The sequence below is a fragment of the Blennius ocellaris genome, assembly GCF_963422515.1.
Source record: "Blennius ocellaris genome assembly, chromosome: 17".
In the NCBI taxonomy this organism is placed as follows: domain Eukaryota; kingdom Metazoa; phylum Chordata; class Actinopteri; order Blenniiformes; family Blenniidae; genus Blennius; species Blennius ocellaris.
The window spans coordinates 5,042,801-5,058,307 of NC_137666.1; the positions used below are offsets into that span (position 1 = coordinate 5,042,801).

At 42.2% G+C, this 15,507-nt stretch overlaps 1 protein-coding gene across 1 annotated transcript in view; it reads left to right on the forward strand.

Annotated features, from left to right (window-relative positions):
* alk (ALK receptor tyrosine kinase) overlaps positions 1-15,507 on the forward strand; it is a gene marked incomplete at both ends in the record, with an annotated part of 437,915 nt that overhangs the window by 383,538 nt on the left and 38,870 nt on the right. The window contains one exon of the mRNA XM_080512279.1: positions 33-143. Within this exon, the coding sequence (XP_080368405.1) occupies positions 33-143 (111 nt within the window). The remainder of the gene's footprint in view (positions 1-32; positions 144-15,507) is intronic.

The window sequence follows — 15,507 nt, forward strand, 5'->3', positions numbered from 1 at the left end:
TTATCAATGAAAGGCTTTCTGTTCCCTTTCAGCCAACGGTGAGTTTCCGCCCGTGGCGACCAGGCTGCCCTTCAGACCGACCATCCGGACACTACCGCCGTCCATCCGAAGCCCCTCAGTAAACTTCCCCACCACAGATTACTGTAAGTAAGAGATGATTGCTACAGAGGGAGCTGAATGTGTGAGTGATCCTTAAATGTGCTTTCCATCCACCCTCGGGGAGAAAATCTTCCACAGTGCAGTTTTCTGTCTGTTTCTCCCTCCATCTCGTCGTCGTGCTCTGCCTCCTCCTTCTGCCTGCATGAAATTCTGATTCACAATCACTCAACTTGTGCTAAGCAATGGCACAATGCATAATTGGGCCTCAACAAAGTAAGTGTGCCCCCTGCTGGTCGATAGCACAGCCGCATTCAGGGGAGTGCTGCATAGATCTCCTTTGGCATTAAATGGAGCAGGACGGGCAGTTTTGAAGTGTAAAATCCTCCAATTTGTCTCCTGAGAATGTCAATGGAGCCAGTTACACAGACTTGACATTTTCCACCTTGCGCTTTCTCTCTCTCTCTCCGCCCTCCATTCAAAAGGGTAAAAACAAGCAAGGATTCAATTTCTGTATTTAAAGTCATAAGTTCGAGTTACTTTCATATCAAGCCTGGTTTAAAAACACATTTTCTTTTGTGAGAAGCTTTGAAATACCAGAGGCACAATCAAACTTGAGAGATAAGACCATTAGAGTGGAATATGGTTTATGAAGAGTTCATTTTTCTCTGAAACACCTTCCACTAACCATGTATACAAAAGCACTTCTTATACATGCAATGAACAAATGACGAGTTCTTTTTTTTTTTTCCAGGCCAAGCACAATTGGTGTGGACAGCATTTCCTAAGCTTGCGGATTGTAATTGCATTCATCTATATCTTGTTTTCTCACCCAGGCGGTGTAAAAGCCTTTTATGGCATTCAAATGCTGTTAAAGCCAGCAAATCAATTTTGTGAAGCTCAGCGACTCACTTTCCATCCAAAGCTAGTTGCACATTTCAATCCAGCACACTGTGGGACAAAAGCAACACCCCAACTAACCTCCATGACTGAGACCAACCATTTAACTGCTCGGTTGAACAAAGTTTTGTTTAACTGCAAGAATAAAATCATTAGTCAGCTGTCAAATTTTGTCATCTGAAGCAAGAGGGTTTTCTTTTTTTTTCGATTTTGTTTCAAGCAGTTGTTCCAGGCTGTTTCAAACTGCAGGACACTTCCTTCAGTCAGGAAGCAGAAAAAAAACAAAGATTGCATTGTTGTTTGGCAATATGCATTAACAGTGGCACTTTTAGCGTCTGACCAAAAGATGCAAAAGAAAGTCACATTGAACAGTTTCGTGTCTAAATATTCAATGAACACTCTTATTCAAACTCCATGTAACTCAGGCAATAAGACTGACTTTTACTACTCAGGAAATACAATTAACGACGATCTCTTTGTAGCCTGGGGTATTTCTGTGGGGAGTTTGAATCTTCTTCTTGTGCCTATGTTTTTTGACAGACCTGCTTCCCACTCCCTATACCCACTGACTGTGGATGGTTTCTTCCTTTTCACCTAACTCAGGGGTCTGCAGCCATTCGTTTTCAAAAGGGCTCTTAACTATTGGTTAAAAGGGGCTTTGACAAAAGGAAAATAGCTACAAACCACTTTCAAGAAACAAGTAAAATGACTGTTTAAAAAAAAAACAGACTGCTTCAGAAATAGGCAAAATGGTGAAAACAGCTAAAATGTCAAAATGGTCTCGAAAATGCTGAAAAGGAAGGGTGAAACCACTAAAATCAGGTACAAAAATGACTGAAAATTAAATGTTTACCATCCTGAATTAAAACTTCATAATTTCAACACAAGATAGAATATTTGTGCTTGTATCATAACTACATATGAAACTGTGTTTGCCTCATTTTAAAGGTTAAACATGTTTGTCTTTAACCTTCCACGATAGATTAAAATGTTTATGCGGCAGAATACAGGATGGCGGAATCATGGCTGATAATCTCATATAGTAAATGGAGTTCACTTATACAGCGCTTTTCCACCGCGTGAGCAGTCCCCAAAGTGCTTTACACTATTAATCACATTCACACACCAATAGAGGTGACTACCATGCAAGGCATTCAGTCCATCCACCCCAGTGTGGGGTTCAGGGCCTTGCTCAAGAGATGGCAATCGAACCGGCAATCTTCTGGTTTGGAGACGACCGCTTAACCAATCTATCTCATAGATAATTCGAATGAACCAGAAAAAAACCCCAATATGTTAGAGAATAATACACCAAAACTTCGGTACCAACAATCTCAGCAAATGACAAACTTCAGTGATTGTCCATTTTAGAAGCCATTGGTCAGTTTTCATACTTAACCACATAAAAAAAAAAAAAAAACATCAATGAATTATTTTGAAAGCAGGACTGAAAGCTGCTTATCAAATAGTTTCTCTGCAGCAACCATTACACAGCAACCGTTTACCCGGGAGCAATAATGTCTGTGACAGTTGTTATTATGTGACAGTGTCGGAAATTACATGATGAGAGAGTACACCACACAACTATCGCCCACAGCTGCTCATCACCCAATCAAAATGCAGCGGAATATGATGATCAACCGGACAGCTCTCTCTGTCTCTCTCTTTGTGGTGTTGGCATCTTCAATCGGCCTCTTTTTCCAAGCTTCCCACCACATCCAGAATCTCTTTCTCCTCCTGCTCCTGGATTTTTCCAAGCGCATATATACGCCACGAATAGAAGGGCCCGTGTTCTGGTCGGCATCATTTGCTTGGCTTCGCAGTTGCGGCGGGGAACAGTGATGACGTACACGGTGTCCACGGCGAGACAGTCTGCATCGCCGTTCAGTATGTGTTTGGACGTCGCCTCCGATTCAGTGGAGGTTGACATTGTGCAGTGGACAATGTTGTTCTACCCAAACTGAGCCACAGTTGTGTGGTCTGCATAAGTGTTTGGTTTTCATCACCAGGATGACATGGTCCACGTCTCAACAGATCAAATCAGAGGTTGCTTGAATGTAAGCAAGCCTAGTAACAAACACGCCATTAGAGGTTTTGGGATCGGTGGTTCACCTGAGTCTGGTGTGTTAGCAGGGGACAACAATGAGGTGTGAGCGATGACAAATAAGCTGCAGAGACTTTGAACACCAGGTGTCAGTCCCATCAAGAAATTAACACATTGGATCCAACACAGGATGTGACAGATGTCCGAACTGCACTTTTCTTGCAGCAGATCTCCTTCATTTGTGTTGATCTGTGCAACGTCGCTATATCTTCTCATGTTTTGAGTCCTCATACTTTTTTGAAAGCTCTTGGTGAGTTCCTCAGAGGGTTAAGAAATTCCACTCCAGCAATCCCATGTGTGTATTTTCCTTTAGCACACAGCAGGGCGGTTATGAGGGCTTCGCTTCTATAGCTTATACAACTCATTCAGGGTACCGAAAAGAACACAAAACAAAAAGGCAAGAAAATACAGCGAAGGAAACACTGATATACTTTCTTCTCAAAGAATCGCCTCAACAAAAGGATGATGAGTGAAGTGCTTGGATAGAACCAGTTTTCCAGGTGAGAGTGAGCCGGCCATCTAAGAAAAGTGTTCTTATATAGCGTCCAAAGCATGTAAACGATTGATAGTCTAGAGAGAAACACAATACGACTGGTCCATGACCTGATGCTGAACATGTCAGAGAAAGTACAAAAAAAAAAAAAAAAAAACACCACACAAGAGAAAGTTGTGAACACAAAGTTTTTATTTCTTTCGCTTTGCTGTTTCTTCAGTCGGAGGGAAGCAAAATTAAAAGAATTGGCACTAAGTGGGGGACGTGCCTAATTGATTAAGAGTGAACAGCTGGTCAAATGGCTGCCGATTCAACAAACAGCATTCGATCTTGAGAAGAGCGGCTGATAGATCGAAATAGATCCAAACCGAAGGCTCATTTACTCTGCGTACACCTTCAATATCTTCAAAACAAAACTGTTGACGTCACCCAAAACTATCTATCTTTCTATCTATCTAGAAACATACCTAGAAAGTACACCGAACAGCAGCATTCTGAAGCGTACCAACGTTGACTATTTACTCTCAAATTGGTGTTTCCAGGACCTAATAAGCTAATTCGTCCTCTTGCCGTGGAAGTTTATCTCATTTAAAGTCCTGCCATGTGTCTTTGGTTCTTGAGCACAAAGTCGAGTGTTTCTCTTTGGAGGGTCACACGGGGACAACAGAAGATCAGACACAAACATGACTGAGCCAGCCTTCAGACATGAGAGGAACTATGCTGTGTAAATATGTATAGGATTATGTAGAAAGTGATTCATATCAGAGAACTTGCCACCTCAGGTTTGTTGCAAGGCCAGCAGTGGAAAGGCAATTTCATAGTGGTCACACAGGTAGTGCTTCATATTGTTACAATAAAAGCGGTGGGACTTAAAGATCCTCAGAGGAAGATGGAACTTCGAGATCTCACCTGTCTCGCCCTTGTGATTATCATAGATATTAACTCAGGAGGGGGGTGGGGGGTGAGACTGGGGGCGGGGAGGGGGGGGGGGGACTCGCTGTCTTAACGTTGGGCTATTTCAAAGACAACCTTGAGCAGTTAACATTCGCCTGGCGTTGTCTCCCTGCCTTCCGCTCAGGAGTTTGATGCCTTGACATCTGTAGGGCAGGACGGCGAGCTTGATGAGGGTTTCAGCTCGGCAGACCCGTCACTCCCAACCAGAGAGTCTCGCCGTCCCCCGACACGCTCCGTGATTAACCCCACCGAACATCGACGTGTCCTTTCCCTTCTCCCCCTCATTTCTCTCTTTCCCCATGCCGGCCTCTCATTCGGGACATTTTGTTCCCCTTTTATTTTTCCATTTGTTTCCCGTCTGCTCCATGTAAAAGCTATTATTGACTGCCTGTTAGTTCAACATCGCTGCCTTCTCACCCCTTCGCCCGGTCTCTGTCAGCGCTCACTCTGATCTCACTCTGCTATCCTGCTTCTTCCCCCTGCTCGTCTTCCTCACCCTGACTTCACCACCCCCCTTCTTTTATTTCCCCCTTCCTCTTGTTCTTCCTCCCCGTCTCCATTGATTCTCACACTCTGACGCTTTCACTTCTCACCGCTACCCTACTGTGTGGCACCCGTAACCCGCTGCTGACTCATCAGTTGCTTTTGTTAGGGTGGAAGTAGAGCTGAAGAACACAAACTACATTAGCCTTCTTTTCCTTTCTCTCTGCGATTAGCTCTCCTGGTGGGAAAGGAATGCATTGCTAAGCTCAAAATGAGCTCCAGGCTTATTTTCTGTCCATTCATTTTCCAAGAAAAACCTAAAATCCCTCCAAGAACGTTTGTCGTGCTTCTATTTATATTATCTTGTCATTTCATAAAGCTGTAGGTCCGCTGTTCCTTGGGAGTTTCACGTCAAAAAGTCTTGAACACATCTTTTTATTTTGTTCTCAGTTTTAAAAAAAAAATGCTTTTTCAAGCATGTCATGGGGTTTCTATTATACTTTGTTCATGAAAGATGGATTATGATGTTCCGGGGAAGCAATTCAATTTTTAATTTATTTTTCAGTTTAGTTATTCCTCGAAATTCAATAACAAAAATGACTTGATTTTTGGAAAATCAGTCTGACCCTATTATCCAATTTAAAAAAAACAAACAAAAAAAAAGCCTTTTTGTTTCCATTCATTTACTTTCCTCAATTAATCTACATGGAGCTCAAATGTCAATATAGAAAGTAAAGACCTTACAGGGGAGGTAATAAATTGGGCTTTTATTGGGTCGGCCTCGAAATGTTCTCCGATTTAGCCAATTTTATTGAGCTGCCAATGAAAGGCTCCTTATCTGGTGCCCAAGTCCATCTCAGTTGATTTGTCATAAAGATGATTGAGAAAAGTACTTTCCAGCTGCTTCACTTTTTTGGTCAAAATACCCAAAGTACATGACGTTAGGAGAGGGTAGTAATACACATTTGCCAAAATCAGAGCGATTTGCCTGAGAACTCGAGTCCTTGTATACCTTCAAGATCTGGTATAGAGAGAACTTCTCTCATGTGACTTTACTGAACCAGCTATAAATATCACCTTCCTGAATATCTGCTCATCACACTGTGCCTGCAAGCCTATTTTTGGATAAGTGGGTATAAAGATGGCTGAGGAAGAAAAAAAACAAGTCAGAATATGCTCAGTAAATCTGCCTTTTCTGCACAAACCCCAACAGAAAGAGGAAAACAAGAAAACCTTGATATTGAGTGCGAGTAGCACGTTAACGCTGCATATTTTTCCGTCTTCCATGTGGCTATTGGGAAACATCATTTGAAGACATTTTTGTCGCACGGATAGATCCTGTCATGCACGAGGTTGGAACTGCCATCACTTTAACATAAAAAGAAACTCGGGGAAAAGATGAGGAAACATCATACTTACTGTGTCATCTTGGTTTCCTCGCTTATTACATTTCACTTTTCCGGCAGAAAATGGGACATAACTCATTTTTGATCTTGAGTGAGTACAGCAAAATAAAAAACAGCTTTGTTTTCGAGTCAGATTGAAAAATTGCATGAAAAAAATTATGCATGTGTTGTGAACTTTGCAGCCAACTGTTTGATGAAACCTTCTGATCTGCATAAGAATAGAGTAAACCAGAGCTTTTTTTAATGTACGTTAAAGACTAATATCAACACTTATCACACATTAACTGATTAATTTGATCGGTAAATACAGCATCCACTGCTTCTATACAGTTACTTCATTTAACAACAGATACTCGGAATCTCTCAGCTCAAAGTTAGTAAAGTAACCGCTGGAGAAGTTGGTGTAGCTGTTAATTCCCAGCGCTCCATTGTGACTCTACACAAAAACAATCCACGTTTAGGATGAAATGCATTTGTTTTTCTCACAGTGAAATATGAATTCTTAACAATGACAATTCTAACTTGTTTCCTTTGAAGGTTTTTTTTTTTCCCCTCAGAATTTTCAAGTAAAAAAAATCACCTTGCATTCTTTTTTTTTCTTTCTTTCCGTGCACACCCAAGAGTTTGCTTTTGTGTTGGCAGAGATTAGTGTTTGCCCGTTCTTGTGAGACGATAAAACAGCGCTGCACATACACTGTCATGATGTGTTGACATATTTACACCTTATCTGAGGGGATTAGCTTCTTTGAACAGACGAGCATATCGAGGTGTTCCACTTCCTGTTCATGCAGAAAAACAGGAACACCGAGTTGCGTGAAGCAGATGAGAACTGGCGTCAAACCAGGAGACAGACTGAGGGGATGTCGAGTGGACCGACCTGATTGGCTCCTCAAAGTAACTGACGGCAGATGTCGGTCCCCGAACGCCTGCCGCAGAAAGGAGACTTGGCCGTTTGTGTACCCGCTAATTAGCTTCACCGAGCAGACGCGGGCATTTGCTTCATTGTTTACTTGTTCATAAATGCTGGCCTGCAGCGATCAGTTAACTAGTTGTGCTACTGTGGGTGTTTGGGGGGGGCATTAGTCACCAAGACAGATATGAGACCGATAACAAGCAGTGCCACGCAAAACAGGCTTTTTAATTAATTGGCCTCAGTTGCTCCATAAGCTTTGTACTTAGCATTCACATCCATTCATGGCGTGCCAGCCTTGATCCATCTTTCTAATGGCTGGCCCAAGGAGGACAACTGTCACTGGAAAAAGAGGGCACATGCTAAGAGAGGAGAGCAGCTTGGAATGAAAAACTGTTTTTGTTTTCACTTGGGTTTTTTTGGTTGTTTTTTTTGTCTTTTCTTTTTTTGTTTGTTGCCTTGAAAACCCATTAGACACATTAGTGGAAGTAGATAAGCAACACAAAAGTCTTCATTTCTCAAATATTGCAGTGTAAACCATTTCTGTTTGAACGTGATCACTCTGCTGACGGGACTTGACTTCTACAGCTGTTCGGCGGTCTCAAAACACTTCAAACTGTTTGTCACGTTCACCCGCTCACGCACTAATGGTGACAGCTGCCATGCAAAGGGCTGGCTCTCCACCGGGAGTTTAGCCGCTGTTCCACCGCACAGTAACGTAGCGGAGTGGGGCAGAGCGGGAGGTTACGGTACGGCAATGCGCACCCAGGACCAACTCTGTCACGCGGTCCCACAACAGAAAATACGGTAAAAATGTAGGCAAAGTTGTGAACGACTCTGAGATGTTCAGCGAAGAACACGGACGCGACCGGCAGCCGTCCAAGTCGTTCTCTTGGCACTCAGGACTTCACAAGTTTCCCATTGTGAACAGCAGCGTCCAGCTCCTGTTGAATTTCCTCCTCCTGTTCTTGAGCGCCGACGTTTCAATAAACCCAGTTAACAAATCAACCAGTGACCGCAACAATGGAGGGGCTACGGCTGATGAGATAGTTAAATATTGCGTGGAAGTCAAGAGTGACGGTCGTCACTACCAATCGGGAGACGGCTGTGCTGTCACTCCTCCTCACAGACCAGTTCCTCGGTGCTGGGTACCTCAACTGAGGGCGAGCAGAAAGTCGTACCCGGCGGCTGAGCGACAGCACGGTGATAATAAGAATAGTGGCTCTTTCACCACAGTTACTGTCGTCAGCATTGCTGAACATGTCAGCTAGGATCCCATTATTCTCAACGTACAACTTCAAAAACTCTCAATGCACTTTTTCATGTTCACCCCCTTGTGTGATCTCCACTGGAATGCTTAAGTTGACATGAATGGGCAATCTTCAAGTGTACAGCCCGTCAATCACACACAAGTCCACCGGTTTTTTTAAGTACATGTGCAGTTATTGAAGCATGCCACTGGCTGAGCACTTGCAATTACAGCGACTCAGTGTTTGTGTTTGTGTGTGTGTGTCTCTGTTTAAGGAGATGTTCGATCAGAGCCTCGCTAACAAAAACAAGTAAAAAAAAACATATTAGAATCAGAGAAATTGTCACAGCATGCGTTCTGGTCCTGAGTGGTTTCTGTCCAGTCCATCTGTCTCTTTGACCATCTGCGGGAGACAAACACAGTATCTCAATCAGGGTTTCCGAAAGCCGAGACGCTTTATGTATTCTTGATACCCCCCCCCACACACACACACACACACACACACACACTCCCAGCCCCCCAAGGCTGCTCACAGAGAATGACATGTTTACTGTTGTCTTTTCTTCGATAACATTCAGAGGGGATAAAGACCACTGCTACATTGCTTTCTCTTCTGCAATCCCATCACACATTTTTTTTTTCTTAACCATGAGATTTTTTTTTTTTTTCACTTTGAATGTTTCTGTCTGTGATGTGACTTGTCTTCAGCAGTTTCTCCCTGATGAAATTCCACAGCGTTGACCTTAGGGGGGTTTTTTTGGTTTTTTTTTTTTTTGTTGTTGTTGTTTTTATGGAGGCCACTGTTTGTTATGATGATGGCATACCACCGGTGGCAAAGTTCACAGAAAAAGGAGATGCATGTAATAGTCAGACTGAGTCGCAGTTCCCCCCCGAGGATTGGATTTCTTTATTTTTCACTGTGCGTCTGTGCACACGGTCGTGTGCATCTCTGCCTGTCAGAGGGCCCAGACTTGACCAGGAGGGAGCGCGCCACTCATTAGCAAAGGCTAGTGAGAGCATGCCTTTAGTTTGTTCTGCCAAAGTGAATGTTTGTGCAAGGCTTTATTTTGTGCCACTTCATCTCTATCCCATGCGTGAGGTCATGTAGGATGTAGAGCTGGCTGAGATGTACGGGTGTCGTTGGAAGTGAGGCTGGGAGATCCGCGGACGTTTCGCTGTGCTGATGTTGATGATTAATGCAATAGGCTAATGAGCGGAGGCAGCGTGAGCCCCGCGTACAGCCGTGAATGCGCTGCGTGTCAGCGAGCGGTTAAATGCTTTTTGGTGTCAAAATATTTTGGCATGTGATTACCGTAAGCCCCACAGCGAAGAAAGTGGGCGTGTGTGCTGATGCAATGGTGAAATTTGTTGAGCTAATGAAAATTTGCTCTGTAAAATGTCACAGGAAGACTGTTCAGTCGACTCGGGGTCCCCATCAGATGCTTCTGTATTTGCCTCCTCTCTTCAAGCTTTGAGTATTCATAAAAGGATCCAAACCCATTGGCAGGGCTGTTTATTGTGTCTATTGTGTAGAGACGCGCTTTCATGACTCCTTGGAGGCTGTTGAAAGTGCAAGTTGCAATCCATATCCCTTCATGTAAGCAGATGGAAGGAGCCCCGAACGTCAAAGTGCACTTCAATTAACCCTCTCACAGAGACAGTTAAATTTGAGGACCTTTGCTCAAGGGTTTGCATGTCATTTACATATTCTACACAATAGAAAGCCAAAAACATGTCATCCTAATGGGCTGCACTGAGGAGTCATGGTTACCTTTCTTGGGTCTTTCTCCAGTTTCATTGTACGGTTTAGAAATAATGGTTTGAAGGGAATCTGTGAATCTAAAATTGCTGTTAGGTGGAAATATAAGTGTGTCTCTGTGTGTTTCTTTGTGGTGGATTGGCGACCTTTCCTGGGTGTAGCATGTACGTAAACCCACCATGGCCTCAAGTGGTGAAAGCCTAAAGTAGCAGATTGATGAGAAGTACCACGTACTGTGTAATTGTTTGTCATCATATAGGAATCATTATGTAGTTAATAGGGCAAGTCTTGATTCAATGCCCCCCTATGGTGAGACATTTATTGCACTATTCATTACATCACATTGTATTCCTACACAACTTTGTAATCTGCATTTGCATATGCACCATTTTTTTGTCTTGAAACCTATGTTACATTAAAATATAAATCTTACAGGATGTCTTACACTCACAAAGCCATGGTGCTTAAAATCTGGTCAGTTTCCTTTTTCAAATTTCCTCCAGAGAGCGAATGCTGGTAAATTACACACTACTGGACAACTGTGACGGCAACATTACCGACAAGTTCCTGTAATTCACTGTGTGTGAATACGCTCTGATTATAGCCGCTAACTCACCTTCCATATTACTATTTTGAGCCCTCTGTTATTAACATTTGATATTTGACATCGAACTCTGTTTTAATTGTAACCTTTAACATACTCATAAAGAACAGGGCCAAGAATCTCAAATATTTCTTCCACTAACTTTGGATCTTTTTATGTAGCTGCACAAATTTTTACAATTTACTATGCTTTAATGACCTCAGACCATTTATATATAACTGCTATACCCAGACTCTTATTCTGTTGTAGCCACTAAAAGTCTTTCCTGTCATGCGTTAATGAATGATCGGCCGAGTTACAGTGAGGAATGGTTCGCCTCTGGCTCGAAAGGCAGAAAGGCACAAATCTTGCAAACAATCACACAGAGATTGAGAAAAAAGGTCGCCTCAAGGTCTGACAGGCTGATGCCATAAAGGCTTGAATGCTCCTCTCACATTTTCAGCCTTTTGAACGACGAGGCAGATAAAGGCCCGCTTCTTGTCTCACAGCGAGAAGGCCTTGGTTCGATTCTCGGCTCGTGGCATTTTTTGCGTGACATTTGTATGTTTGTATATTCTTCAGGTTTGCCTCCAACCACCTGTTATTAAGAGAAAATTGAAATAGAAGCTGAATGGATAGTGCCTAGATAGAGCATTGAAGCCATTGTGTGTACTCATGATTAAAAACATTTATGTAAACCAGGGAGTGTGGTTCGCTAATGCATTGCATTAATGCACAGCAGTGTTAAATCTAACCTATTTGCAGTGATTAGCTTCATGCACACGTTAGATCAAACAACGATCTTAGCTGTCCAGATTGTGGCACAAAGATATTTTGGCTCCACTCTCCGATGTGAGAGTAATTGTTGTCATTTTCTTTTTCAGCTTTTACACAAAGTTCATGGTTTTTTTGCAGGTGGTACTTCTAACATATTTTTTTTTCAATCTTCTAGGCTTTTTTGAAGCAATCCGTCCGAAATGTGCAATGAAACTGGAAGTGGACAGTGTCAAGGATAAATAAGGAGGCCAATAGAAAGAAAGATCTGATATTTTATGAAGCACGAAAATACAGCCGTGACGTGACAGATCATGAATAACTGCAATGAGCCATGACTGTGATTGAATATGTTCAAATTAAGATAGGGGAAATGAGGAGATTAACAGTTCAGGTAATTACTGTGATAGATAGATACCCGCATGGGTGGATTGATGGACATGGCTTAATAATGCATACATCAAAAAATAGTAACAAATCAGCAAATACAAGTCATTGCATGTAGTCATTGCAGCCAGTAAGCAGCTGTCCAGCCGCTAAATGACGGGAAGGAGGTGAGCTTTCTATTTCACCGGCGGGAAGAGCTGAATAACCGTTTGGCCCGCGGGGCACAAAGCCCTCTTCAGGCAGAGACAGCAGTCTGCCTCTGAAAGTGCTCTTCTGCTGGGCGAGTGTGACGGGGCATTGTGTAGTGTGGAGAGCGGCTTATTTAGGGTCCTTCTCTCTGCTCCTGACACGAGGGGAATACAGCTCTGAGCCGAAAACACAGCCAATTCCACTGGTGGCGACGTGTTATGCGCTTTACTAGAAATACAGACGTTTTAGTGGAAAAGCGGGCAAAAATAAAAGCTGAAAAAAAGTAACTTCTAGTAAATAATACAAAAAAAACTGTATGCAACTGTACTCATAGTGTATCTTAAAATGTGTACATATAGCGCAGCTGCAACCTCCACTTATCAATAGTAAAATTCACCCAATGAATTCAAAACTAACACTTTGATACCACGCATGCTTTTCATTTAATGTTTATAGTAATTATTACATTTGTGGAGAGCTGCTAAGTTCATAAACAACACAATGATTTCACTGGCAACTCTGCTGCCCTGACAAATAAATGGTTTGCATCCCAGAAAGGAAGACCTTTTACCATATTTGACTGGTGTGGTGTTGTCTCTGAGTATTCGGCATACCTGACCACATGTGGAATACTCTGGAAGCAGCAGTCATGCATCTGCCATTTCTATCACAGGACAGCCCGAGGAGCACGCTCCTGTAACATCTGCCCCCCCGTTTTTTTTTCTTTTACTCTTCATTGAGGTTGAAATCAGTCTTGATGTTGCAGGGGCACGCAGTAATACAACACTGCCGCCAAACAGCAGCCAGATGCAGGAGTTTCCCCACAGATGCTGGAGAACCATGAAATGAGAGCGAAAGAGCTGGGAGCTGTAAACAGCTGCTTCTCTGCACCTCCCCTGCAGGTTGTTTTTTTTTTTGTAATTATTGGTTATAACTCAGATTACACCATAAAATTAAACAATGCTTAGTTTATGATGACAGTTTCATTTGGTTTTGACATTCAGCCCTTTGACTTTCACCTCCATTATATGTGTGTGTCCATTCATGCACTGGAAGAACACAGCACCTTGCATTGGTTAGCACACACATGGCCACATATAATTAATACAACTTGGAATAAAAGTTGGAAAAGTTCAACCTTTTTGACAGTTATTTCCAGTCTCATAACATATGAACTCAAAAGTTTCATTCATTTCTTTGGCCTCGGGTTAAAAGAACAGGAATAACATTGGATATTGTGAAATATTATCATATATATTACTTGCAGACTAACATGATTAAAGCAAGAAGAGCAAAACAAAAAAAAAGGGTTGAAATATTTCAGTTTATGTAAAATATTTTCCAGCTATATGGAGATTATACGTATAATAATAATGGCAATGACAATAATATTAAAATTTAGATGAGCTTGTATGTGATGGTCAAGATGTGTTTTCAGGTTGGGTCCTCATTTGTGGTGGTTTAGTTTGAGCTAAGGGGCGAGTGGAGGCATTACATTCACAAAGAAAGCACATTCCTATCAATAAACCAATGAGATCATTGAGATGTAAAATGCATGGCGATGGGAGAGAGCAGACACACACATCCAATCAGAAAACTTATCCGTCTTCAACAACGGCAGAGTTGGTGTCAAAAGTCAAACTTGTTTTACATATCAAGTAAAAAAAAAAAAACCTCCAAGTCAGAAAACTCTCACTTTCCTACTGTGATTCCTCTCACTACAACTTTCCTTCCTTAACTAATTGCCGTCCTGTGTTTGCCCATTAGATTTGGTGAGATTTAAAGCACTGTTTGGCTCCGGCGGCTTCCTGCAGCAGTGATGTATTCATTCCCATCAGTCTTTTCTAACTTTGGCTTCTATCTCCAAGACATCGATTGATCGATCAAGTCCTTATTTTCCACACCCCGACAGAGCTCCCTTCGCCCAAACTGTGTTTTTCTCTTACAGTGGGAGTGCGCTTGCCGAAACCAGGCTAAACTCCAAATCCTTTCTCTTTACCACAGTGCTGTTTTAAAGTGCTTTTCAAAGTACTGGCCAGCTCCAAATCGCCTCCGCTGGCAATACGAACTGGAGAGAGGGAGAGAGAGAGAGAGAGAGAGAGAGAGAGAGATGTATGTAGGAGACGGCACGGGGCTCAGTATGAGGTGCTGATGTTGTCTCCCTCTTACCTCGTGGCCTTCCAATCATGAGGACCAGACCGACAAATATGAGGCTCCGCGGGCAGTCCATCCAGGTTTCAGCAGTAATAGGAAACACTCCTGGAAGCACTAGAAACCGGCTCGCTCTGATTTTTTTCTTCTTCTTTCAGATGATTACAAATGTGTCTTTTTCCCTCATCATAACTCAGCGGCAGAAAATTAATAGGAACACAGTATTTCTCACCATTTGTTTAAAACAAACGGGGAAAGTACACTCTTGCTAAAAAAAAATAAAAAATACCATCTTCCTGCAGTTATTTTGCTCTGTCAGCAGAGTTGCAGCTCGGTGAGAGATCCTAGTAAATACTGGAATGTCGACTTCTGAGCCTCGGCTCTAGTAGGAAATACAAAGCAGGCAAAAGGTGCTTATGAGTTCAAGTTCCATCTCCGGGTCTTGTCTCTTCCTTCTATCTTGACACTTTTTGAACAAGGTCCTGCCGTTTGTCCATTGAAAGCACAAAGGATATTGTTTCCGCACCACAGAGGTTTGGTGGCAACAACAGCGAAAGGCTTGCAAGGAAAAAAGATTAAAGATAACAGATTTACCCTGAAGGTGACAACTGTAAACGAATAGTCTTGAATTAAATATTAACTAATGGCATTTTAAAGTTGCTTTAAAGTTGCTTTCACAGTGAAGTTGCGAATGGTTATGGAAAATAAAAAGTAACGGCTTCATTGGAAAAGTGACTTTCGCTCAACTTTCAATCATTTAATTGAAATAAGCCAGTGCTCTTCAATTTAAGACCTGTTTACACAACGTTTTAAGTGAAAAGTTGAATTGTCCTGGTTTACAGGTATGAAATCTGAGCTTTTTGATAAATTTGCCTTTTCAGTGACGCCAGTTTTCAGTTTTCACTTAAAAGCATTGTAAATAAGGCCATAGAATAAAAAAACAAAGTTATAAATAACAACAAAACAGCTGAAATAATTTGTTGGCGGTAACATTTATGTAGGTGTGTTACTGTAACCAGCTACTGTGAAAACAGGCCAATGCTGATATTAAAATTTGACGTCTTAAATT